This window comes from Phoenix dactylifera, unplaced genomic scaffold (assembly GCF_009389715.1).
Source record: "Phoenix dactylifera cultivar Barhee BC4 unplaced genomic scaffold, palm_55x_up_171113_PBpolish2nd_filt_p 000473F, whole genome shotgun sequence".
Taxonomy (NCBI): domain Eukaryota; kingdom Viridiplantae; phylum Streptophyta; class Magnoliopsida; order Arecales; family Arecaceae; genus Phoenix; species Phoenix dactylifera.
This window is the reverse complement of record NW_024067895.1, coordinates 243440-269200: the sequence shown is the minus strand read 5'-3', so window position 1 is coordinate 269200 and position 25761 is coordinate 243440. Positions and strand designations below refer to the sequence as shown.

The 25761-nt window shown below is 39.9% G+C and overlaps 1 protein-coding gene across 1 annotated transcript in view; it reads left to right on the top strand.

The window, feature by feature from the left end:
* Window positions 1-679: 679 nt before the first annotated feature.
* Window positions 680-25761, top strand: part of LOC103697785 (myosin-10-like) — a 73148-nt gene continuing 48066 nt past the window's right edge. Inside the window, exons 1-3 of the mRNA XM_008779709.4 lie at window positions 680-1231; window positions 1315-1605; window positions 1764-1934. Of these exons, the coding sequence (XP_008777931.3) occupies window positions 821-1231; window positions 1315-1605; window positions 1764-1934 (873 nt within the window). The 5' untranslated portion in view covers window positions 680-820. The remainder of the gene's footprint in view (window positions 1232-1314; window positions 1606-1763; window positions 1935-25761) is intronic.

The following is a 25761-nucleotide window of genomic DNA, read 5'->3' as shown; positions in this document are numbered from 1 at the left end:
TCCATCTTCTGTCGATGCCAGACTTCATTCTTTTTTACAGAATTGTTGGCGGGATGATAGGCAAGTTGCTCTTTATTGAGATTGCACATATTTATAAAGAAGATTAGTGCATCTAAATGAATGGTGTCTTGCATGGCTAACCGTAGTGGGTCCATGTCAAAGAATTCTTCAACTACCACTATTCTCATGAATGTATCTATACTCAATTCATTTGATTTACCAAAAAAAGTGCGAGCACTAGAGTTGCAATAGGTCAGATTGGGTTAGACCAAGACATGCTTGGTTTAGATCTGACTTGATTTCATGTATAGATTTTAATATTAGACTCGATCCAATTTAGCATATGATCAAGTCAGGTACAAACAAAGTAATTTAGAAACAATGGGTCATTTAGATCGGGTTGGGATCATGTGTGCAACGAATCTAATTTTGAAGTCGATCTGGCAGGGTCGGTTCGGGTTAACTGGACACGTTTGCTTTCTCGGACTGAGAACTCCTACAAACATCCCTGGGCATAGAAATTTGATAGGCTGAGTGATTAGACGTGTCAATCACTGGATCGCCGATGTATGGCTATGATTGCAAATAGTGGTATTCTGGTCATTATGGGAGGTGGGTTTCGTATCCTTTTTAAAAAATGTCGTCTTTTCGAAGAAAACAGTCACAAGGCTCCCAACCCCCTCCCTGTCTGTCTCTGGTCATTTTCCCCTCCTGCTCTCGCCTCCGTGTCTTAATTTTTTCCCCTCTTTCGAGTGCCACCTACTTTCCTGAAAGCCACCTAGCAAAAGGTCGCTTCCGTTATTTCCATTCGGGGAAAGCGATGGCGGCGAGACGAGGGAATTGGCATCCGCAGCCGGCGCCGACTCCAAGGATTATCCATCTCCCACGGCGGTCCAGGCTGTCCCGGTCCGCGAAGGCGGCTCTGGCGGCGGCGAAGGCGCGGCCGACGAGGTTGCAGGCGGGGTCCAGCAGGAATCTGGGGGCTCTCTTTGACGAGGAGAGGTGGTTCGCCGGCGGAGGTTCGGAAAGGAGGGCGAGGGTGGAGGCAGCGACGTCGTCCGGCGATAGCGCCGGGGATTCCGGGGAGGAGAGGTGGAGGTTTCAGGCGGAGATCCTCCGAGCGGAGTCCAATTTTCTACGCATAGAGAGGGAGGTGGCGCTGCGGAAGTTGGAGAGGAATCGGGCTCAGATGGAGGCCGCCTTGAGATCCGCCGTGGAAACTCTCATTTCAGTAGGTCATTTCAGCCTATAATCTTGGGTTCTGATCTCTTCCATTCTTTGTTATTTGAAATCTTGTTGTTGCTTTCAAATTAGGGGAGTAAGAAGATTGATGGGAGTGAGAGCATGGGGACGGCGTTGAAGGAGGAGATCGAGGAGCTGGAGGAGAAGCTGGAGGAGTTGCAGCTGGAAAAGAGTGGTACGAGGAGGGTGAATGTGAGGAGCTGCGGGCGTAACTTCGACCGGCAAGGTTCGGTGCTCCGGCGGCGGCTTGAGAAGACGGCGGACGAGACCAGCGTCAGGGAAGTCCGAGAGATCGCTGCCGAGGAGAAAGATGATAAGGAAAACTCTCCTCTCCAATCCGATCATCCTCGCCGGTTTTCCGATGTAATGCTACTCTGCAGTTCGGGATTTTTTTTGGGGGGTTATTTGTCTATAAATTTCTATTTATGATTATGTTGTGATCGAACAATTTAGGTGGTAACCATTCTTATTTTAAATTTTTTCGTTTTTTTCTCTCTTTCTTTTTGTTTTGGGAATAAAAGGTCGAGATGCTTAGGAGGTGGATGGAAGGGTTGTCGAAAGGGATGTTGGAGAGGATGGAGGAGTACGGCGGCCTGCTCTCTGCCAACTCTCATTCGACGACCATCAGTCGCAGCGAAAGCAAGATGAGATGTGGCAGCAGGAAATCGCACGACCGCTGCCAGCCTCAGCAGGTGCAATTCAAAACTATTTAATTTTTTTGTCTAATTATATACTTCCTTTTGTTTTAAATTTGGGAAGATTTGTTCGTTGTGTTGGTTAAAAAAAGTTGAGACGCTGTTCTCTAAGCGTCTTTGCCATATTTACCAAAAAAAAACTTTTCCACATATTTGCTAATGGGCTGGGCCTCAGGATTCATTGACAACTAAAGCCTAGACTCCGCTCCTTCTCCTGCGCCTTAGAGATTGGTGGCTGTGGGTTTTTAGGCTTGGTTTTCAATGGGATATGGGAATGGCAGGAGTCTTTTTTTTGGGACTGGTCCTCCGCCACAGTTGTTCTGTAACATGAGCTCAGGCCCTGCGTTCTTAGTGGATCCCATGTGATCAAAAAAAACTACGGCATGGGGATTTAGCTAATCACAAGTGGATTGCGAATATATATATATATATATATATATATATATATATATATATATATATATAAGCTTGTAAAAATGAAAACATATCAGGCCTCAATGGTATGAACGCCATCATCAAAGTTTTCCTGGTCTTGTTATGATTACCAGTCCAATCAATGAGTCCAATAAGGGCAAATATTGGGGAACCTATAACTAAACAGAGGCCAAAGGGTTTTGAATTTGACTTTTGGGATTCAGATGATTGGGAATAGCAATTGGGCTTCGAAATATTATTGGCTTGTGATTACTCTAGAAAAGCTCATAATTGTGTGTCAGGATTTTGATTGGACCATGGTCTGAAATTATTTATTTGTGCCCGTCAGGCTTGGGGCAGATTGCTGGACCGAAGATGGTCTCAGAATCCATGCATGTTAGTACACATCTGTTCCAAGCTTACATTGGTCCATACACCAACCCTTAACATGTTGGTATGTGGTCTTAGCTTGGACAGAGGTTGTTTTGTGCAAAAGAAAGATTCACCTTCACACGAATCTGTCATTAGATCGTGCAATGGTCGCTTTGAGATCTGTATAGATAGATGAATGAAGTGTTTGGAGTGCTTTAAGATTTGTGCAGGATGTGATCTAAACGTCGATGTTGTGAAAGAAGATCCATCATTTGTTTGCATGAAAGGTATAAACCAGACCCATCTTAGCTCAGCCTAATGGGCCACAAATGACCTTGAGGTAGTGCTGTACCTCTACTACGTCTTTGATATATTAGGTGTGCATACATATACATCTTAGTTATATATAAGATGGGCAATGAAGCTACAAACCAATACCCAAAGAACAGTCGAAATTTAAAGTGGGGCAAGAAGGTGCAACTAGGCTCTTCTCAAATCTATAAATATATGGGCCTATCACCATTTAATTTTAAAAATATTTTTAACAAAATATATTTTTTTTATTTCTATAATTTTGGCACGGCATGGTATGTCCAAGGTAGCACGAGACACATACAGGGTTGGCTAGGTGATGGCACGCCAACCTGCATCAGCATATAATTAGTTCCACCATTTTGTTTGTGCCTGTTGCCCAAGGAGACAACCCAAGAGGGAAGGGTGAATTGGGTTTTAATTAAATATTAACCAATTAAAAATAAGATGAGTGATTAACTAAATCTATTGCAAGTAAATTAGTTAGATCCTAAATGCAATGACTAAAGAGAGAGAGAAAGAGACAACAACCAATAGAAACACAGAAAGGTTTATAGTGGTTCGGAGCCAACTCTTGCGCCTACGTCCACTCCCAAGCCGCACTAGGGAGTTCACTATAATCTCTAAGATTACAGCCGGTTGTTTTGCAAGCTCACAACCTAACTTGTTGTTTTTACGAGGTCACAACAAACTCGGTCGGTTTTGACAGGCTCACCGACTAGAACCACTCGATTGTTTTTCCGGATTTACAATCAAACCCAGTTGGTTTTTTCCGGTTCACCAACCACAACCTTATACCGTTGGTTTTATCTTTGGCTCACCAACAAACCTTACAACCATTCAATCCTCTGATTGAATCAAGTATACAAAATAAGAGTTTAAAGTTCACAAGAAGAAGCTTCTAAAAAAGCAAATATGAAATAATATAAGCAAGGTTGAGTTAGAAGCCCTCAAATAGATTTGAGATGAGGAAGTGGGGCTTCTCGATTTCTGAGTCTCCTCTTGAATGAGCCGAAGGATGGAGAACAGTAGGTAGAGCCTTGAATGCGAAGGAAGCCTGTTGGGTTTGAGTTGAATGCACTTCTTCCTTCTTTTGCTTGGATTCACTCTTCGGAAGCTTTTGGTGGTCAAAATTCTGTTGTCCGATTCCTATTTACCTAAAAATATGCTAAACAGATCGTTGTTAGAACCGACAAAGAAAGTTTAATTTAATTTTACTCTTACCTTTTCTACTTGAAGAATAGTGGTTGTAAGAGGTCGATCCACAGGGAGGCGATTGGAGTTGCTTAAAAATAAAAACGTTCACTCAGATTCAAAAGCGATTTTTGAATAACAAAAGAAAAACATTATGTCGAGGATGTTGATATGATTTTCTAATTGAAACTAACTAAAAGAAATGTACTCAGATTCGAAAAGCATTTATTTAATTAATCAAAGAAGAGTTTTGGCATAAATTAAAATGGATGAAAACAAGAAGATTGAAGCGAACATAAATTGCATGAAGGAAGATTTAATTGTATTGCATAAAAAGAAAAATTAAAAGATTTCATAAAAAACAGAAATTAACTTGAACCTAGAACAGGGATTGCATGAAAGAAAATTGCTAGATTTCATAAAAAGAAAATTGATTACAAATAAAAATGGAGATTGGAAGCATAATGTTTCTTCTCTTTTGCCAATAACATAAAGAAAACAAAACAAGAAGCTTCTCTCTCCTGGTGGAACCCCTAAAACAAATAAAATATTATTTTTTTCTTCTTCTTCTTCTTCTTCTTGGAAAACAAGGCTCTTCCCCTGTTTCTTGGGCCACACCAACCGAGCTCCCACCCTCCTAGCCCTTGGCCTCCCACCGAGCACTCCTTCTCTTCTCCTCCCGTCCTCCTCTTATAGATCGCCGAAGACCGATGGATCCCGGGAAGAGCTGGGATTTTCTTTGCCCTCCTGAGATGGGAGCTGGGAGACACCAAGTTCCATCCAATCAGTCATATAGATAAAAAATAGTGTGATATGAAATTTGGCTTGTAGATGGACGAACTCAGTTCGTCACGGGTCATCTGTTCTGACTGGAGGTCAATTGCAAGTCTTTCAAGTCATGGGTCACCCAGCACCTCATAGTTATGATATGGCCAAATTAGATTTGCCCAAAATTCTTTCCCAAAAGCACAAACAAAATGGACCCGATTCGGACCCGACCCAATCTTCAACTGGGCCGGGTCTAGGAAGGGATCCTACTCAATGTGCATTTTATCTTTAATTTATGATAATCTGTGTCAAACCCAAATATAATAATAATCCAGTGAATTTATCATTATCAGTTAGCAATAACACTAATTTTAGTGACATGTAGGTCGCACTTTTGTGCTCTCATCACACCCCCCAACTAGCTTATTGCTAGTCTCTAGCAATTAACAAGCAAACGATAAAATGAGGGCACAAAAATATGTAGTCTAACTTATGACTTTTTTTTTTTTTTTTTTTAATTGAAGCTAAATACACAAACTAAGATATGTACCCATTTTCGTAGGGAGTCACGATTGCACTTAGCACGTGCAACAAGCCTTTAAACCCCTAGGTTACCCTAGTGGACGAGTGTTGTCTCGTGAGAGTTTGCAGTAAAGTTACCCACAAACTTCATTAGTCAGGGATTTCTAATGTTTAACTCAAAATTTGAACAAATATTATTGTATGAACTTAGAATTGCAAGGACAATAAAGACTTATTGCTATCATATTTAAGCAGACTCTAACTCAAGTTCCATTACTTCCCATCTATCTGCTAACAAGTCAAGAATGTAGTGAGGTGTAAGATAGTATCATATAAATGAGTGGCTTTCACTTACTTCCAACATGATCACTCCAATTTTCAAGATTTTCTAGAGTTAAATGGTAATGAACACCCCAGATTGATTGATTTATTTATTTATTTATTTTATTTTATTATTATTATTTTTTTGAATGCTAAAAAGAATGACTTGTGCAATATCTATCCTTATTAAGCTTTCTAGCTAACCCATATAGCGAGTGTTAGGCCAATGACTTCTGATCCAGATGGCTCAGGGCACTAGGTGTAAAGACACCCTAATAGGTTTAATAACTCAAGTCAACTAGGCTCCAAGGCCAAATTAGTCACTCAGAGTTTAATCTCAGCCATCCTCACTTTTTTACGCGAACACTCGCTGCTTGCCAGGCAAGAGGCCCGGTTATTCAGTGAGAAGACTTAAAATAAACTCTGAGTTGAGTTTAGAAGGACTCAAAAACATCGAAACTGATATAAGACCAGAATATTAGAAGGACTCTTCCGACCAGACAAAAATCTATAATTGTCAGCAAAGTTCGACTCAGGTTTGATCACTGGCAAGAAAATCGTTCCAATTCTATAGAGATATGATAAAAAAGAAAGAGGAAAGCGTAAATCAATCTAGTTATCTTAGCTCTCTGTTCTGTGTGTGAATGCCGATTGGGGAATTCAAGTCGACGCCTTTACCTTATTTAGGGAGGCGGGGGCTCCACTTGACAGGCCCAAACACGACCCCGACGTATAAATATTCACAGCCCGGCGAAGGACGAGAGACGAAAGCAGACGTCAGTGTCTAATATTCCAACAAATTTACTAAAAAGGGGCATTGCTTGGTCTTTTATTTTATTAGTATAGTATCTCTTCTTCTTTCTTGGATTGAGACTAGAACGCATACATCAAAAATTCTAATTTAACGACGAGATTTATTGTCGTTTCTGAGCTTCTTATAGAAATACAAAAACGTATCACCCACTTCAATCAATCCGGCCTGAACCTTTGGGTAGGCTCCGCAGGATCAACAACCATAGCTGCACGGAGTACGGTAGAATTCCCCGGTACGGTCATTCGGGAAGTCGGTTTATTTTCTTCTCTTCTTTTTTTTTAATAATAATCGGGTGTTCATCACACATATAACTTTAAATTATCCAGAAGATTAAAAGTATTCATATTGGTTGTAAGTTTACATACCCCACTATTCATGTGCTTAACTATAGGTGCTAAATCATCTTGTATCATGTTTGCAAAAGATAGGTAGGACGAAAACTCAAATTAGAACTGCTATCATATTTCTTAACTCAAAGCTATTGTCAAAGCAATTTCTATTTTGTACAGCCAAAAAGATTAGAGTTTGAGTTAAAAATTTGAAATTCTTTTTTTTTTTAATTTTAAATTTTTTTAATTGCATAAAAAATCAAAAATATTCTCACCTCCATACCTAAATCTAACATTATCCTCAATGTTAAAGAAAATTTAAAGCAGTAATAGGACAGAGGAGAAATTACCTGATATGGGTGGGTAAAGTGACAATTGGGGCAAAAACCCCCAAACCTACATGCTAGTAATTTATTGAATTTTTTTTAATTTAATTATTATTATTGTTATTTTTTAATAATATTTACATGTTAGGTTGCCTCCCAAGAGCGCTAAGTTTAATGTCTTCAGGCAGACAAAATGTAGATCCTTTTTTTTTCCCAACCATTATCTAAGAATAGTTTTGGAAGAGTCCGAGGAAGAACAGTTGGCTGATAACAATTTATGGTCATGAGGGGAACAGAATTAGGGAGCGCATGCTCGACCCCTTCATCGGAATGGGCAAGGTAAGCTTCGAAAGGGTCCTTACTATAAGTTTAAAAGAAAGTCTCATGAACCAAACTTTCAATCGTGTCAACTTCATTGATTTCTTCATCGTCTGGTGGTTGTTTACTTATGTTAAAGACATTAAGCTCGACTTTCATGTTGCCAAAAGATAACTTCAGCATCCCATTTCGACAATTGATCACAATATTTGCTGTGGCTAAGAAAGGTCTCCTTAAAATTATAGGTGTGTGAATGTCTGGATGTATTACAGGTTCGGTCTCAAGGATAACGAAGTCCACAGGATAGTAAAACTCGTTTACCTTCACTATTACATCCTCTACAATCCCCTTGGGGTACTCCATCGTCCTATCTGCTAAGAAAAGGGTTAGATTTGTGGGTTTTAATTTCCCCAAACCTAACTTTTGGTACACATAGTAGGGAAGTAAGTTCACACTGGCTCCTAAATCTAATAGGGCTCTCTGGATGATCGTCTCTCCTATTTTTATTTCAATGGTTGGGCAACTAGGGTCTTTGAATTTTGGGGCAATCTATTGTTGAATGAGAGATGAGGCTTGTGCAGCCATAACAGCTTGCCTAGGAATGCTAGTTTTTCTTTTGACCGTAGTGAGGTCTTTCAAGAATTTTATATAGAAGGAAATTTGTCGTATGGCATCGAGGAAAGGTATATTTATTTGAACAGTTTTAAAGACTTCCATTATTTCATTAAAGTTAGATTGTTTCTTGGAGTCCTGAAGTCTACTGGAAAAGGGAACCTTAGGTTTGTATGTTTCTATGGGTTCTTCCTTTTTTTCTGATTTATCCTGTTCTTGACCTCTCTTCTGAATAGGGTTCTTATTGGATTCACTTTTATTTTCTTTTTCATGTTCAGGAAGTTGGACTTTATTGTCCACTTGCTTGTCAGACCTTAAAGTGGTAATTGCCTGGACTTCATAGGTCGGATTTCCATTAGAATCGATTTGATACTGACCTCTCTGACCTTGATTTTGTTGTCTACTAGGGTTAGGCACTGGTTGACTAGGTAGTTCACCTTTCTTCCTATCCCCTAGAGAGTTTGCTATTTGGCTTAGACTAACCTCAAGTTTTGCAATTGCTTGCGCATGAAATTGGTTAGTCTGGGCTTGGGCTGTATTGGTCTGTTGTTATTGCTTGATAAAATCTTGTTGTTGTTTTATCATATTAGCCATCATGGTTTCTAATTGTGAGGTTGCTGTGGGATAGGGGCATTATAAGGAGGTACAGATGGAACCAATGGTTGGTTCATTTGTGATGGACCTATCCTAGGGAAGTTGTTCTGAAAACCTGGTGGACCACCTTGATGCTGAATAGGTTCATTCTGCTTGTATGAGAAATTTGGATGGAACCTATTATCAGGGTGGTAAACTGGGCTGAACGAGTTGGGAGTGGGCTTCTTAAAGGCACTATATGAATTTAGAGCATTTGCTTGCTCGGCTTTTATGGTGGGCAGATTAGGGCAGCACTCCACTAGATGCTCAGAACTGTTACACAAGATACATAAGCCCTGTGGCTCGTGTTCCACTTTCATGATGGGATTTGACTTTTTGTATGAACTCGAACTAGTGAAAACAGTGAAAGCATCAAACTTTTTACTTAAATTGTTCATCCCATTCACTAGATTGGACATGACATTTTTGAGTTCTGGGTCTATTTTTATTTCATAATTACCTGGTTTTCTAGATCCGAACTCATCTCTATTTACTTTCTCACCATAGCTACTCTAATTTTGGGCATTTTCAGCTAATTCAACAAGAAATTCATAGGCTTGATCTGGGGTTTGGTTCATGAACCTACCCTTGTGCATGGACTCAATCATGTTTCTATGTGTTGGAGTTAATCCTTTATAAAAGAAGTGGACCAGATCAGCCTTATCAAGCCCATGGTGCGGGCACTTGACCAAAAGATCATGGAATCTTTTCCAAAGTTGGAAAAATTCCTCCTCAGATTTTTCTCTAAAAGTTCTGATGGCATCCTTAATTTTTTCAGTTTTTACAATGGGATAGAACTTAGCCATGAACTTCCTAGATAGTTGTTCCCATGATGTTGAAGGAAAAATTTTCCGAGTTGTCCGATAAAATCGAACGCCAGGCATGAAAAATCAGTTTTAAATTTTTTTTTATTTTATTTATAACAATTATAAATATTAAATTTAACTTTTATGTAAAATTGCCTCAAGCCCGTAGCGAAAGTTGGTCGAGGTAATTTGAATCTGGATCTGGATCTAGATCCCTGAAGGTAGCTCTACAAGGCCTAGATCTGCAAGCCCTCTACTTCGCACGCACGTCAAGCTTCGCAAGAAGGTTGGATGATGTCTTTACTCGTGCAAAACAATCTTTTGCAAAAGGACCCTTGGAAGAAAGGAAATCTAGAAAAAGGACCTTCCTATTTCTTTCTTTCTTCTCTTTCTTTCTGTCTTCGGTTTCTTTCCTCCCGTTTCTTCACAATACGCCTGAGCCGAACTGATGCCCGTCTCTTGATCTTGATCACAGAGGGAATGGAAGGAAGGAGAGGACACCGGCCCTAGACCGTACTCCAAACCACCAGAGGGAATGGAAGGGAGGAGAAAGGACTCCCTCTCTCTCTTCTTCTTCTTCACAGAAGCAAATCTCCCCTTCTGTCTGTCAATTTTCTTCTCAAGAAAATTCTCATCCTCTCTTCTTCAAGATGATACGGTGGCCTCAAATAGGCCAACGCTAAGAGGAGTTAAGAGGCGTTATTGACCGAGCATTAAAGAATTCATTTATGGATGAATTTCATAACGCTTGTTTCAAAACAAACGGTGGGAAAAAACTAGTGAATCCATGAAAACGTGCTAGATTTCAAAAATCTAAATGAACCGGAATGTAGCCAGTTCAAAACCGAACATTCCGGTCCAGACGGCAAGCCGAACGGAGGCTAGACGGTGGCGCTTTGTGGAGACGAAGCTGGGAGGAAGAAGGCTCTGTTTTCTCCTCCCAGCATTTCTCCATCGCGGCTCACAAAGAAAAGTGTTAAGGGTCCATGAGGGAAAGTGGTCCACGGGTCCATGGGATTTAAAAACCAAGTCAGCCGTTAACCATTGAAATGGGTTTAGCCAAATAGAAAATGGGTTAGCCCATTTTGTAATAAAGCAAGCCTATTTGGTTCTAATCCAAATTGACAGCCGATTTAAATGATTTTTGACTCGGAAAAAATTCCACATGAGTCCGACTCATGAGGAATTCAATTGGGTCCAGTTTCGGCTCGATCCAAATCCGACTTAGATCAGAACAAATACGAAATTAAATCCCAATTAAATCGTGATCGAGCCCAATTACACTAATTGAGACCCAATCAAACCCATTCTCAACAATTGAGTCCTGATCAAGTTCAATTACACTAATTGAAACTTGATTGACCCGAAATACAGACTTAATTAGTTGTTCATCCATGAAATTTAGCATGTACCTCATGTTCAGTGCTAGCTGAACATAGACAAAACCAAATTCCAAATGACCCACAATTTAATTCTTAATTAAATTGGGTCAAGACCTTCCTACTTAGCTTGACTAATGTGCGTGACTCCGATAGGTTCGAACACTAAGCCGGTAGTACATGGACTACTCCATGCACTAATCGAGGTGACCATCTAGCAATGATATCCGACGTCCGGATAGGTCGAATATGCAAAGCAACATTCAAGAACCTAGACATATGGTTGTTGCATAATTCATCCCTATGACCATCGATGCTCAAGATGACCTCAGAGTGGACTGTCGAATTCTGGGTCCGATCATCCATAGTGTATTTCAATTAATCAAATCAAGTGACCTATCACTTGGTTTACCCTAGCTAAGGTTTTACTTAATTGAAATACAGCGAGACATCAACTCCTAAAATCTGGAGTGGTCAATCCCATCTTGACTCATACACAGACTTCGTGAGTACTTGACTGCACCCAGCATCCTTCCGATCCCTGAATTAGAAATTCAGGTCGTCTAGTGCCTAAGTACAGTGAGTTGCTTGCAAGTCACCGTGACAGTCTCAGGTCTAAGGGGTACTTATGCCCATACGCTTTGCGAGCTAACTCCCGACAGTGGAGTGCTACGCAGGTGAGTCACTGTTCAGTGACGATGTACTCCTACATCTCACCTGTATGCCATATAGTGTCTCCACACTCTTTGGTTTAAGAGGACAACCAACTAAATGGCACACAACGACCTATACTTGACATAGCTATCGTCCAATTGACAGCTCATCATTTGGTCGCGAACTGATTTAAGGACTAAATGATAAAACCTCCTTTATCCACTAAATTAGTCCTAAGGACTTCATCACAATACACAAGAGTTCAATTTGAAGATGTAACACTTATGATGAATAGAAAAAAATGCCAGAATAAATTTTTATTTATTTTAATAAAACATATACATAATTCAATTTCTTACAACTAAAAAATTAGCTTTGGGACACAATTTCCAACAACTCCCACTTGGACTAAAGCCAATTTGTACAATATCTTATACCCATCTTTGATTTATGATAATCGAACTCCTTTACAGAAAGGGCTTTAGTGAATGGGTCAGCTAGGTTCTCCTTTCCATCGATCTTTTGAAGATTGACATCACCTCGTTCCACGATCTCTCGTACAAGGTGGTAGCGACGCAGAATGTGCTTGGTTCTATGGTGGGACTTTGGCTCCTTTGCTTGTGCAATGGCTCCAGTATTGTCACAATACAAAAGAACTGAACCGTTGATTGAGGGAGCAACACCAAGTTGATTTACAAACTTCTTGATCCAAACAGCTTCCTTTGCCGCATCTGATGCAGCAACATACTCTGCTTCGCATACGGAATCGGCTACTGAATGCTGCTTGGAACTTTTCCAGCAGACTGCTCCTCCATTCAGGGTAAACACAAATTCTGACATACTCTTACTGTCATCATGGTCTGACTGAAAACTAGAGTCTGTAAACCCCACAAGTTTTAAGTCAGATTCTCCATAGATTAACCATTGGTCCTTAGTATTTCTTAAATACTTAAGGATGGTTTTCACCACCTTCCAATGGTTCTCACCCGGATCTGACTGATACCTACTCGCTACTGCTAGTGAGTAAGCAACATCCGGTCTTGTACATGTCATGGCGTACATGATAGAACCTACTGCAGAAGCATATGGGATTCTACTCATACGCTCTCTCTCCTCGGAAGTTGTCGAACAATCTTTCTTAGAGAGAGAAATTCCTTGGCCTATCGGAAGATAGCCCTTCTTGGAATTCTCCATGTTGAACCGCTTCAACATAGTATCGATGTACGTGGATTGGGACAATCCAAGCAACCTCTTAGATCTATCTCTATAGATCTTCATCCCTAGGATGTAGGATGCTTCTCCCAGATCCTTCATGGAGAACTGTGATGACAGCCAGAGTTTCACATTTTGTAATGCAGGAATGTCATTCCCAATTAAGAGAATGTCATCCACATACAACACAAGAAATGTGATCACTGAACCGTTAACCCACTTGTAGACACAAGGTTCTTCTTCGTTCTTAACGAAGCCATATGTTTTGATAGTTTTATCGAAACGTATGTTCCAACTTCGATAAGCTTGCTTAAGTCCATAAATGGACTTTTGTAGCTTGCATACTTTGGACTCGTCTGTGGATGTGAAACCCTCAGGTTGTATCATATACACCTCTTCTTCCAGCTCTCCATTTAGAAAAGCTGTTTTCACATCCATTTGCCAGATTTCATAATCCATATATGCTGCTATAGCAAGCATGATCCGAATAGATTTTAGCATTGCCACAGGGAGAAAAAGTCTCGTCATAGTCGATACCATAGCGTTGACGATACCCCTTGGCAACCAGACGGGCTTTATAGGTCTCCACCTTTCCATCTGCGCCTCTCTTTCTTTTGAAGATCCATTTGCACCCTATGGGTTTTATCCCTTCGGGTGGATCAACTAGTGTCCATACACTATTGATTTCCATGGATTCCATTTCGGATCTCATGGCATTAAGCCATAACTCAGAGTCGGACCTCTGCATAGCATCCATATTGGTAATCGGATCCTCATTGTTCTCATCAAGCTCAATGGGATCTGCGTCTTGGACCAAGAAACCATAGTATCTGTCCACTTGACGCGGTACTCTACCTGATCGCCTTAATGGTGCTTCTACATTGGGCTCCGGGTTTGATCTAATCGAATTCGGTTCTGTGGGTTCAGTAGTTTGTGTTAAATCTTCCATCTGCTGAGCTTCACTAAGTTCAACCTTAGAGGCAACAATTCCTTCACTAAGGAATTCCTTTTCCAAAAAGGTTGCCTTAAGTCCTACAAACACCTTTTGTTCATTAGGAAGGTAGAAGTAATAATCCCTAGTTTCCTTGGGGTACCCTACAAAATAACACTTATCGGATCTAGGACCAAGTTTGTCAGTTTGAGAACGTTTAACATAAGCCGGACATCCCCAAACCCTAAGGTATGAAAGTGTCGGCTTACGCCCAGTCCATATCTCATATGGAGTCTTCTCAACAGACTTACTTGGAACCTTATTTAGTATTATACATGCAGACTCTAAAGCATAACCCAAAAAGATATAGGCAGACTAGTAAACCCCAACATGGATCGAACCATGTCTAACAGAGTTCGATTCCTCCTTTCGGATGCACCATTGTGCTGAGGTGTTCCTGGAGGGGTCCATTGTGAGAGAATCCCATTCTCCTCTAGATAAGTCAAGAAATCACCGGAAAGGTATTCTCCTCCTCGGTCTGACCGAAGGATCTTAATACTCTTTCCAGTCTGTTTTTCTACTTCACTATGAAATCGTTTGAACATTTCAAATGATTCCGACTTATGCTTCATTAGATAGACATACCCATACCTGGATAGGTCATCTGTGAAGGTTATGAAGTAGGCATAACCACCTTTGGCACTTACGTTCATAGGTCCACATACATCAGTATGTATGAGGCCAGAACATCGCTGGCTCGTTCACCTTTTCTAGAAAAAGGTGACTTGGTCATTTTACCCAGAAGACAGGATTCACAAGTTGGCAATGATTCACAATCATTGATTTCTAAAATGCCCTGTTGGGCTAACCTGTTTATCCTATTTTTATTTATATGACCTAGCGGGCAATGCCATAAATAGGCTTCATTGACATTATCTATCTTAGGGGCGTTTATTAGAAGTGTACATTACATTCACAGGCAGTGATAGAGTATAAATGCCATATTTCAATTGTCCACGAAAAAATTTTAATACCATTCAAAATGATATCACAAAAATTTTCTTTTATTGATAAACAATAACCATTTTTTGGCCAAAAGGCCTACAGAGATGACATTCATTAAAAATGTTGGACAATAATGACAATCATCTAATATGACTACTCTAGATTCAAAAACAAGCTGAATGACTCCTAAAGCTAGGACTGGAACTGATCTTCCATCTCCAACGTTCAGGAATCTCTCATCATTCTTGAATCTTCTACTAACTTGAAGTCCCTGCAAGGAATTGCAAATATTAATTGGACTTCCGGTATCCAATACCCAAGTGGTAGAATCATAAATTGAAAAATTACAAGGTGTTATCATATAATTACCTTGTGCAGCAACTGTTTGCTGCTTTTTCTTCTTAGGCCTGTTTGGATCAAGGGACGCTATGTTAAGCCGGACAGTTCCGCTTCCAATGACCCATCTTCTTACAGAAGAAGCACTCTGCCTTGCTCTTATCGGCTTTACGCTTCTTAATCTGGCTGGGCTTAAAGACCCCAGCACGAGCTTTCTGCACCTTCTCTTCTTTCCTTTCTTAAGGAAGAAAGTCCTGCAGAAGTCCCACCTACCACATTCACCGACTCCTTTTTGAGTTGGTGATCCTTCTCATAGGTCTGCAGTAAACCTAACAAACCATGATAGGATACTTCAGGTTTAGTCATTCTATAATGACTAAGGAAGGTCAGGTAGGACTTGGGAAGTGAGTTTAAAATGGCGTCCTTGCCCAATTGCTCGTGCAAAGTAAAGCCAAGTTTACTTAGGCGATCGATTTGTTCGACCATGTACAATACATGATCGGTGACCGATGCCCCTTTCCCTCATACGGGCATTGAATATAGCGCAGGAGGTCTTATGTCGTTCAACATCATCAGGTGTGCGAAAGACTCCTTCAACATTTGAAGGATTTCCACTGGCTGTGCTTCCTCGAATTTACGACTAAACTCATCATTCATCGAGGCCCTCATGATGCAACGCACTGTAGTGCGATCGTTGAGCCACTTCTGATAAGCGTCTCTGATTGCACGTGGTGCATTGGCTGCAGGTTCTCAGGTGCAGGATCGATATCACATACAGGATCCGCTCATGCTCTAATACTATTTTCATCTTTCGATACTAGCTATCGAAGTTAGGTCCATTAAGCTTATCATTGTCTAATAGTGTTCGAAGGGACAATGAGTTAGCCATATCTGAAAAATAAAGGAAAAACCCAACTAATCAGTATATGATTTATTTAATCCTAAAGACTTGGACTTTAGTCTAAAGTTTTCTCCCACTATTTTAATCGAATTAATAGCCTCTACCTTAATTCGAGGAATTACTTTAATTCCCTAGTGGGTACTAGAATCCGCATAGACTGCATATGGGCCCAAGAAAGGCTCGGCCAACCCATGTGCATCTAAGGGTAGGTACATTACCAATTATTTCTCTAAACAATTTCTAGCAATCAATTTTGCCCCAAGTGGTAATCAATAGGCGGAGGCCTCCACTGAAAATCCTGGTTAGGTCCAACCATTAATGAACTAACTCGATGATACTACCTAATGTATGATCAGGCCCGAGGAAGGCTCGGCCAACCTAATCACAGTTAGATAGCTCAAAAAGCTATCATATAATGAAGGATAATTCCAGTATTCAGAGGAACACCAGACGGAAGCGTCCTGCATGTTCAATTGTAATATTGGACCCATTATCATTCACCTTAATGGGAGGCTATGATCTAGTTATCTATATAACTTTATCATTTTAAGGACCTAATAATTTAGAGGATTTTAATTGATATGTGACACTGACTGATAATACTAAATCCTCCCACTGACTTCACCAAATCATATAGAGGACTAGCTCTATTGGTCTATTAGACACCTAAATCAGTCACACTGATTTTCTTAATGGCATGGGTGAGTGCCAAGTCTTAAGGTACCTTAATCAAAACTTGATCGACCAAATTGGCCAGGTAAGAGAGATCATGGGAGGGTTACGCCATTAACCTCTTTCCTAGACACCAACTATGTTGGCCAGGTAAGAGGTAGCCCCAATTAAAAACCATGATCAAATGCCGACTTACTTAGACACCAATTGGTTTATCAAGTTGATTTAGGTTATCCTTAGGAACTCGGGCTCGACCACTGAGCCACAATCATATCCAATTGAAATGTTTGGATATGATAAACTACAACTATTGAGTTTTGATCATTTTATAAACCTTGATTTAGTCTAGTTCAACTATTGATTAGATTAAATCATGTTTCTTAAGTTAGTCCATTTCAATTTGATTTCATGATTAGGCCTAACCTAGTCAACTAATCTGATTGTGCTAACCCATGCCCAAATCTCATGTTCAAATTTTAAATTTTAATTTGAAGTTCAAATTTTTTGAATTTTAAATCTTTATTGAAATTCAAATTTTAAATTTTAAATTCAACATTTAATTCTTTATTAAATGTATTATGATCATGGATTCAAGGTGTCAATTTATTCCAAATATAAACAATTTATATTTAAACTTTGTGGTCATATTAAATTTAAAACTTAAATTTCATAAACATCAATTATGCATAATTTCACAAAAATAACTATTTTATGATGCAAATTAATCTCAATTTTGTGCTAGGACAACCTTTTTACTATAAGGGATTAACCTTATAGGCAGGACAACCTTATAATTCAGCACAAGATTGATATTTTAATCAATAAATCTATATCTAATCTAAATTTAAAATTAAATCATGCATAATTCTAGATGTTATAGGCCAATTCCATCGGCCAACCTGGCTCTGATACCAGTTGAAGGAAAAATTTTCCGAGTTGTCCGATAAAATCGAACGCCAGGCATGAAAAATTAGTTTTAAATTTTTTTATTTTATTTATAACAATTATAAATATTAAATTTAACTTTTTATGTAAAATTACCTCAAGCCCGTAGCGGAAGTTGGTCGAGGTAATTTGAATCTGAATCTGGATCTAGATCCCTGAAGGTAGCTCTACAAGGCCTGGATCTGCAAGCCCTTACTTCGCACGCACGTCAAGCTTCGCAGAAGGTTGGATGATGTCTTTACTCGTGCAAAACAATCTTTTGCAAAAGGACCCTTGGAGAAAGGAAATCTAGAAAAAGGTGTGAAACAATAAATTTTGGAGTTAAAGCTCCCCCTTTCATTTGGAATTATATAAGCCTTTATATCATGCAATCAATTGTTGGCTTATATATATTTAATGATTTATCTTTCTTAAAAATTCAGATTCTCCCCCTCAACATTCTACTTTGTTTTGATTCTCTGAATTTCCTTTTAATGCATTGAAGTTTTTGAACTGAAATTTTTGGTTTTTAGAGAAAAATCTGATAATTTGTTCTTGAGTTGGATTCAACTAATCTCCGAATATCCCTTGAATAGATTCTGGAGATTACTCCATTAGGAGCCCCAACAGAGAGATAATGAGCCTCGAGGTACCAAATCCACTAAGAACAAATTATGTTTTAATTCTCATTTTGATTCCTTTTATGTTGATTCCCATTTACATATCTATTAAGTATTTCTCCCCCTTTTTTGTCATCATATCAAAAAGGAGGTAAGCAGAACAAACAATCACTTAGAGATCAATTGCACACAATGAAGAGAATATGTCTACTCATTTTATTGATGTGTATGTAAATACATTTGAGAATACAATAAGTAAAGCAAAAAAAAAGGAATACATGTCAAAATAAAGCAAAAAGCAGCTAAGGTCTCCTCGAGGATGTGGCTCTCCTCTCAATCTGTTCTGCTCCATGAGGAGGGGTGACCGCATCTGTAACATGCCCGAGCTGAGAGATAATGGACGAAGTGGCCCTGCTATGTGTAGTGGAGAGCTCGGTCACCGACTTCTGAAGTGCGTCCAGCTTGTCGATGAGCACGTTCGACAAGCGCTCGGCCCCTGAGTAGTGGTGCTCATGTCCTTCCGGATGTCATCGCGCATCTCCGAGTGATGCCCGTGACCTCACTCATACTGGAGAATTGAGCCTGGATCAGGCTCCGGACGTTGTAAATCTCTTCCCGGCACATGGGCCGTCATCTCAGTCACGGCTGTCAAGGAAGGGACCAACGCTGACGAAGGTGCAGGAGTGGGAGCAGGCACTGAACCCCGAGCTCCGAAGTAGATCATCTCGCAGATCTCGGACAATCTCCTGCCGCAACTCCCAGAGCTGCTCAGGAGCGATCCGGACCTCCATGACCTGAGGAGCTGAGGAGGAGGGTCCGGCTGAGGTGGTAGGAGCAGAAGTGGAGGGAAAGTCAGGATAATCTGAGTCTGGCTCAGGACTAGGGGAATGTCTGGTGGTATGTGTGGAGGTGGAAGACTTCCTAACCCAGGTCCCCTCTACCTTCCGAAATCCCCATCCTGTGTAGGGTCCCCGGACGCATGCGATCTGTCCATCGCAATGCGCGAGAGGGTTCCCCCTCAGGAATGGAATCTCGGCCTCCCTAAACAAAAGGGTGAACATCATGCCGTAGGGAAGGGTGAGCCTAGGTCTATCTAGTGGGCTCACATAGATATCTATAAATAAGTTTTGGAAAGTGACTGGGGTGTCCTGGAGAATATAGAACATAAGGGCGAGGTCCTCTCAGAAACAAAGTCGAAGCGCCCAGTCTTCGGGAAGAGGGACCTAGACAGGATGCTCAGGAGGATCCGCACCTCAACTGGAAGTGAGCTAGCGGATACCTCATCCAAGGGGACTGGGTGGATGCCTAGAATGGCCGTAAGGGCCTCAGTCCTATCCTCGGGGTGTGCGGGTGCCACCCCAACTTGGGAAGATGGAGGATGGCAATGATATCCTCCGAAATGAATAATGGGACACCGGCTACCGTGCCCTCTATACCCCCATCGCCCCTATGGACGGTACCGTAGAACTCCTAACTAGTCCAGGGTATGTGGGGAGATCTAAGGTGAGGAAATACTCTAAGCCCTGGGCCCTAAGTCTCTCTCCTATGGTAAAGCCCTCCCGGGAGAGATAGTCGAAATCGACGTATCTCCCGGTGGAGACCGCCTTCCCGGCGCACGGCCTCGAGGGAACCGCCCTCGGCGGGGAACGAGCCGGAGGTTGTGGCCTCGCGGGATCGTTCCGAGCCTTGGAACGCGCTCGGCCGGTCGGGTTGGGGCCTCTTCCGGCTTGGGACAACGGTTTTACGAGGCATGGTTGACCTAGAATGGAGTAAAACGCTAATGGACGTGAAAGGTCGACGGAAAAAAGCTTAGGGACGGCCGGAGACGATCTAGGATTCGGCTCTAGGGTTTTGAACAGTGGCGGCGGTGAAAATAAGTATTTTCTAAACGATGGAGTTAGGGTTAAAAAGTCGGATCCCGACTGCGAGTCGACTCCTCTGAGTCGCGAGTCGACTCGACCTCGAGTCGACTCCAAAATAGGCGCGAGTCGACTCTCCTTATGTGCCTGTTAACCTCGAGTCAACTCCCATCTGTATGCGAGTCGACTCCCCCTCTGCTGCCATCGATCTCGAGTTGACTCCCGCAAATGCGCGAGTCGACTCCCCCTTACGAGCCGACTCTGAAACTTGCTCGAGTCGTCTCAAACTCTGGCACGCACCAAAAAATCATGCTATGTTCGTGCCGAATGAGGGAAAATCACTAAATTATGATCATTGAAACGAAACTCTATATTAATCACAATCTAATCATCAAAATCAATGAACTAGTGGAAAACACCACTAGCATAGATCAATCACTCCTAATCCCCTCCTAAGCACACTAAATCTCTCTTCACTTAGGGGTTTTGTAAAAATTCAGCTAATTGATCATCAGTACAAACAAATTGTAGTGTCATATCACCATTCAGTACATGATCTCTTATGAAGTGATGTCTTATCTCAATATGTTTAGTTCTTGAATGCTGAATTGGATTCTTAGTTAGATTAATGGCACTTGTATTATCATAATTAATGGTATTTTTATCTTGTTTAATGCCATAATCTTCTAATTGTTGTTTGATCCATAAGATTTGAGCACAACAACTCCCGGCTGCAACATATTCAGCTTCAGCAGTAGATAATGCAACCGAGTTTTGTTTCTTGCTAAACCATGAGATTAAGTTTTCTCCTAGAAATTGACAAGACCCGCTGGTACTTTTTCTATCAAGTTACATCCAGCAAAGTCTGAATCTGTGTATCCTATTAATTTTAGGCTAGATTCTTTAGAATACCATAAACCTATATTCTTAGTTCCTATTAGGTATTTAAAGATTCTCTTAACTGCAATTAGATGTGATTCCTTAGGATTAGACTGATATCTAGCACACATGCAAACACTAAACATGATATCAGGTCTACTTGCAGTAAGATACAATAAAGATCCTATCATACCTCTATATAGTTTCTGATCTACAGATTTACCTGATTCATCTTGGTCTAATTTGCATGATGAGCTCATGGGGGTGCTGATTGACTTGTTTTCCTCCATATCAAACTTTTAAGCATCTCCTTGATATATTTGGCTTGATTGATGAAGATGCCTCCTTCAGACTGTTTGATTTGAAGCCCGAGGAAGTAGTTCAGCTCTCCCATCATGCTCATCTCAAATTCACTCTGCATCAAATCAGCAAATTCTTCGCAGAGGCGATTGTTAGTAGCACCGAAAATAATATCATCAACGTAAATCTGCACTAATAACATATCTTTGTTTTGCTTTTTCAGAAATAGTGTTGTATCTACATTACCCCTAGAGAACTCATGTTCTAATAGGAATTTGCTAAGCCTCTCATACCATGCTCTAGGTGCTTGTTTCAAACCATAAAGTGCTTTGTTCAATTTATATACATGATTAGGGTATTGATGATTTTCAAAACCAGGAGGTTGTTCTACATATACCTCCTCATTAATATACCCATTTAAAAATGCACTTTTTACATCCATTTGAAATATTTGAAGTCCTTAGAGCATGCATATGCTAATAATAATCTAATAGCCTCAAGTCTAGCTACAGGAGCAAAGGTTTCATCAAAATCTATACCTTCTTCTTGATTATACCCTTTGCTACTAGTCTAGCCTTATTCCTTATACAATTCCATTTTCATCAAGTTTATTTTTATAAATCCATTTGGTACCTATAATTGGATATTCAGAAGGTCTTTCAACTAGATTCCATACTTTGTTTCTAGTAAATTGGTTTAATTCTTCTTGCATTGCATTTATCCAATTTACATCTTTTTCAGCTTCTTCTATGTGTTTGGGCTCAAAATGTGAAACGAAAGCTAGATGATTGTTTAAGTTCCTAAGGGATGCTCTAGTCCTAATAGGTTGAGATGGATCATCTAGAATTAATTCCTTAGGATGCCCGTGAGCATACCTCCAAGCTTTAGTTAGCCCATGATCTACTATAGTCTCTTGGCTTGATGATGCATCTTCAATTAATTTTTGACTGTTATCTTGTAATGTCATCTCGTCAATCTTTTCTTCAAGAATTTCCGTATCATCATCAAAATTAACTCTCTTACTAGAAGAGATATCACTAGAATCATCGAAAACAACATGTATGGATTCTTCTATAACTAGGGTTCTTTTATTAAAGACTCTATATGCTTTACTAGTTGTAGAGTACCCTAAGAATATGCCCTCATCAGATTTAGAATCAAATTTTCTAGATTATCTTTCCCATTATTATGAACAAAACACCTACATCCAAAGATATGAAAATAGTTTACCTTTGGTTTTCTGTTTTTCCAAAGTTCATAAGGTGTTTTCTTTATAATAGGTCTCAATAAAACTCTATTTAATATATGACAAGAAGTATTAATGGCTTCTCCCCAAAAGTACTTAGGGAGGTTACTTTCACATAACATAGTTCTAGCCATTTCCTCTAGAGTTCTTTTTCCTCTCCACAACTCCATTTTGTTGTGGTGTCCTAGGTGCAGAAAAATTGTGTGTTATCCCTTTTTACTACAAAACTCATCAAATAAATGATTTTCGAATTCGGTACCATGGTCACTTCTAATAGCTATTACTGAAGTATCTCTAGCATTGGTTACTTCTTTATGAAATTTCTTGAAAACTGAAAAAGCTTGATCCTTATGAGCTAAGAACATGACCCAAGTGTATCTAGAATAATCATCTACAATAACTAGACCATATTTATTTCCACCTAGGCTTGTGGTTCTAGTTGGTCCGAATAGGTCCATGTGTAGTAGTTCTAGAGGTCTAGAGGTTGAGACACAATTTATAGATTTAAAGGAGTTCTTTGATTGTTTGCCAAATTGACATGCTTCACATATTTTATTCTTTTCAAACTTTAATTTTGGCAAACCTATCACGAATCTCTTTTAACTAGTTTAGATATTGTGTCCATGCTTGCATGACCTAACTTACGGTGCCATAACCAACTAGCATCATTGTCCTTAGTTTCATTAACAACTAAGCATGGGTTGTGTTTGGCAAGATCCTCAAGGTCTACAACATACACATTTCCACGTCTTATTCCTTTAAAAACTAAACTATTGTCATTTGGGTTTGTTATGATGCATAGTGATGGTTTAAACATAACATATAACCTCTATCACATAATTGACTAATGCTTAATAAATTATGCTTAAGACCATCAACATATCGAACATTATCAATAAAAGTAGAAGGGGTAATTTGAACTTTACCTATACCAATGATGTGACCTTGGTTATTGTCTCCAAAAGTCACAGCACCTCCCTTCTTAGCTTCAAGGGTGAAGAATTGATCCTTGTCACCCGTCATGTGTCTTGAGCAGCCACTATCCAAGTACCAGCAATTTTTGTTGACCTTGGCTGCAAGACACTCCTACACAAGCAGATCATATAATCTTAGGTACCCAAGTTTTCTTGGGTCCTTCATGGTTAGTCATGTTGGTTCCTTTTGGAACCCATACCCTTTTAATTTTTCTTTTAGTTTTTCCTTTCCTATAGTCACATACATTTGCTTTATGTCCTACAGTTCCACAACAAAAACAGGTTATTTTCTTATTTTACTTTCTCCTGCTTTAACAAAGAAGTTACTAAGAAGTTTTTGCTTTTTTTAGGTTTATCCTAAACCTGCTCTATTGAATACACTCGTTGACTATTAAGTATCATATTTAATTTTTCAGAACTATATGTAAATTTTTCAACCAAGGTTTGTATTTTTCAAGTTCTTTAGTTAGTGTGTTTTTCTGCTTTTAGATCATTTAGTTCTTTTGTGATACTCTCATTTATATGTTTATGTTTTTGGGTTCTAATGTTTCTTTGTTCAGCCTTTCATTTTCTTTAGTTAAGGTATTATTCTTTTGTATCAAGATTTGGTTGCTTGTTTTAAGTTCTGCATTTTCTTTGGTGATATAATCCTTATCCTTAACTAATTATCGTATTTATGTAGGTAAGATTGATTAGCTATTTTAGTTCTTTATTCTTAAGATTTATGGCCTTATATTCAATCATTAATTCATTAAATGCATCATACAATTCATCAAAGTAAAATCAGATGCGTGTTCGGATGTTACCTCATTTTCATTGGCCATGAAGCAGAAATTGGCCTTTTCTTCTTGTTCCTCATCCGATGATGAGATGATGCGTCGGAGTCCGATAAGGTGGTGACAAGGGCTTTCTTCTTCTTGTACTTGCTGCCCTTCTTTAGTAAGGGACACTCAGCTCTGATGTGCCCGGCTTCTTGCACTCATAACACCAATCCCCTCATTTTCCCTTTCCTTACCTTTATCCTTGCGATAGGAATTTGAGGGGCCTCTCCTTTGATGATAGGACTTCTTGTGGTTGATGAATTTTCTGAACTTGCGCACAAGAAGAGCCTCATCATCATCTCCCTCATGATCTTCTTCTTCACTGCTGCTACTGCAAGACAAATCTTTGTTAGATGATGTAGATTTAAGAGCTATTACCTTTTTCTTATGGGAGGACTCTTCTTCGCTGTGCTGCTTCATTGTTAGCTCGTGAGTCATTAGGGATCCAAGGAGCTCTTCAAGTGGAAGCTTGTTCAAGTCCTTAGCTTCTTGGATTGCCGTCACCTTGGCTTCCCATGACCTTGGTAGACAGCGAAGAATTTTCCTGACAAGATCACTGTTAGTATAGTTTTTGCCAAGGCTTTTTAGGCCATTGACAATGTCAGTAAATCTAGTGAACATGCTAGTGATTGTTCATTAGAATCCATCTTAAATAGTTCATACTTATGAACAATATATTTATTTTGGATTCTTTGACTTGATTCGTGCCCTCATGGGTCACTTCAAGTCTGTCCCAAATCTCTTTTGCAGAATTGCAAGTAGAGACTCTATTGAATTCATTCCTATCTAATGCACAGTAAAGCACATTCATTGCTTTAGAATTGAGTTGTGCCTTTCTCATGTCATGTTCATCCCAATCCTTTTCTAGTTTGGGTACAGTGACACCCTCTACATAGATGGATGGGATGTATGGTCCATTTACTACAATGGTCCACATCTCATAGTCTTGGGCTTGGATGATATTCTCATCCTAGCCTTCCAATATGAGTAGTCGGATCCATTAAAGAATGGGGGTCTTTGGGTGGACTGACCCTCAATGTGGGAAGATCCAAATGGGGTTGTCATTTTGATCTTTTACTCTTAGGGTAGAAGAGTTTAGGCTCTGATACCACTTGTTGCCCAGAATAGACACCCAAGAGGGGGGTGAATTGGGTTTTAAAATAATTTTGGCAATTAAAACGTAGTGGATGACTAATTAATGCTTTACCAAGATGATTAATAATTGCTATGTGCTGTGAATGAAATGAGAGTAAAGAAAGAGACACACAATCACAAACACAGGCTTTTATAGTGGTTCGGAGCTAACCCCTTGCTCCTACGTCCACTCCCCAAGTCTCACTTGGGAATTCACTATAAACCCCTCGGATTAC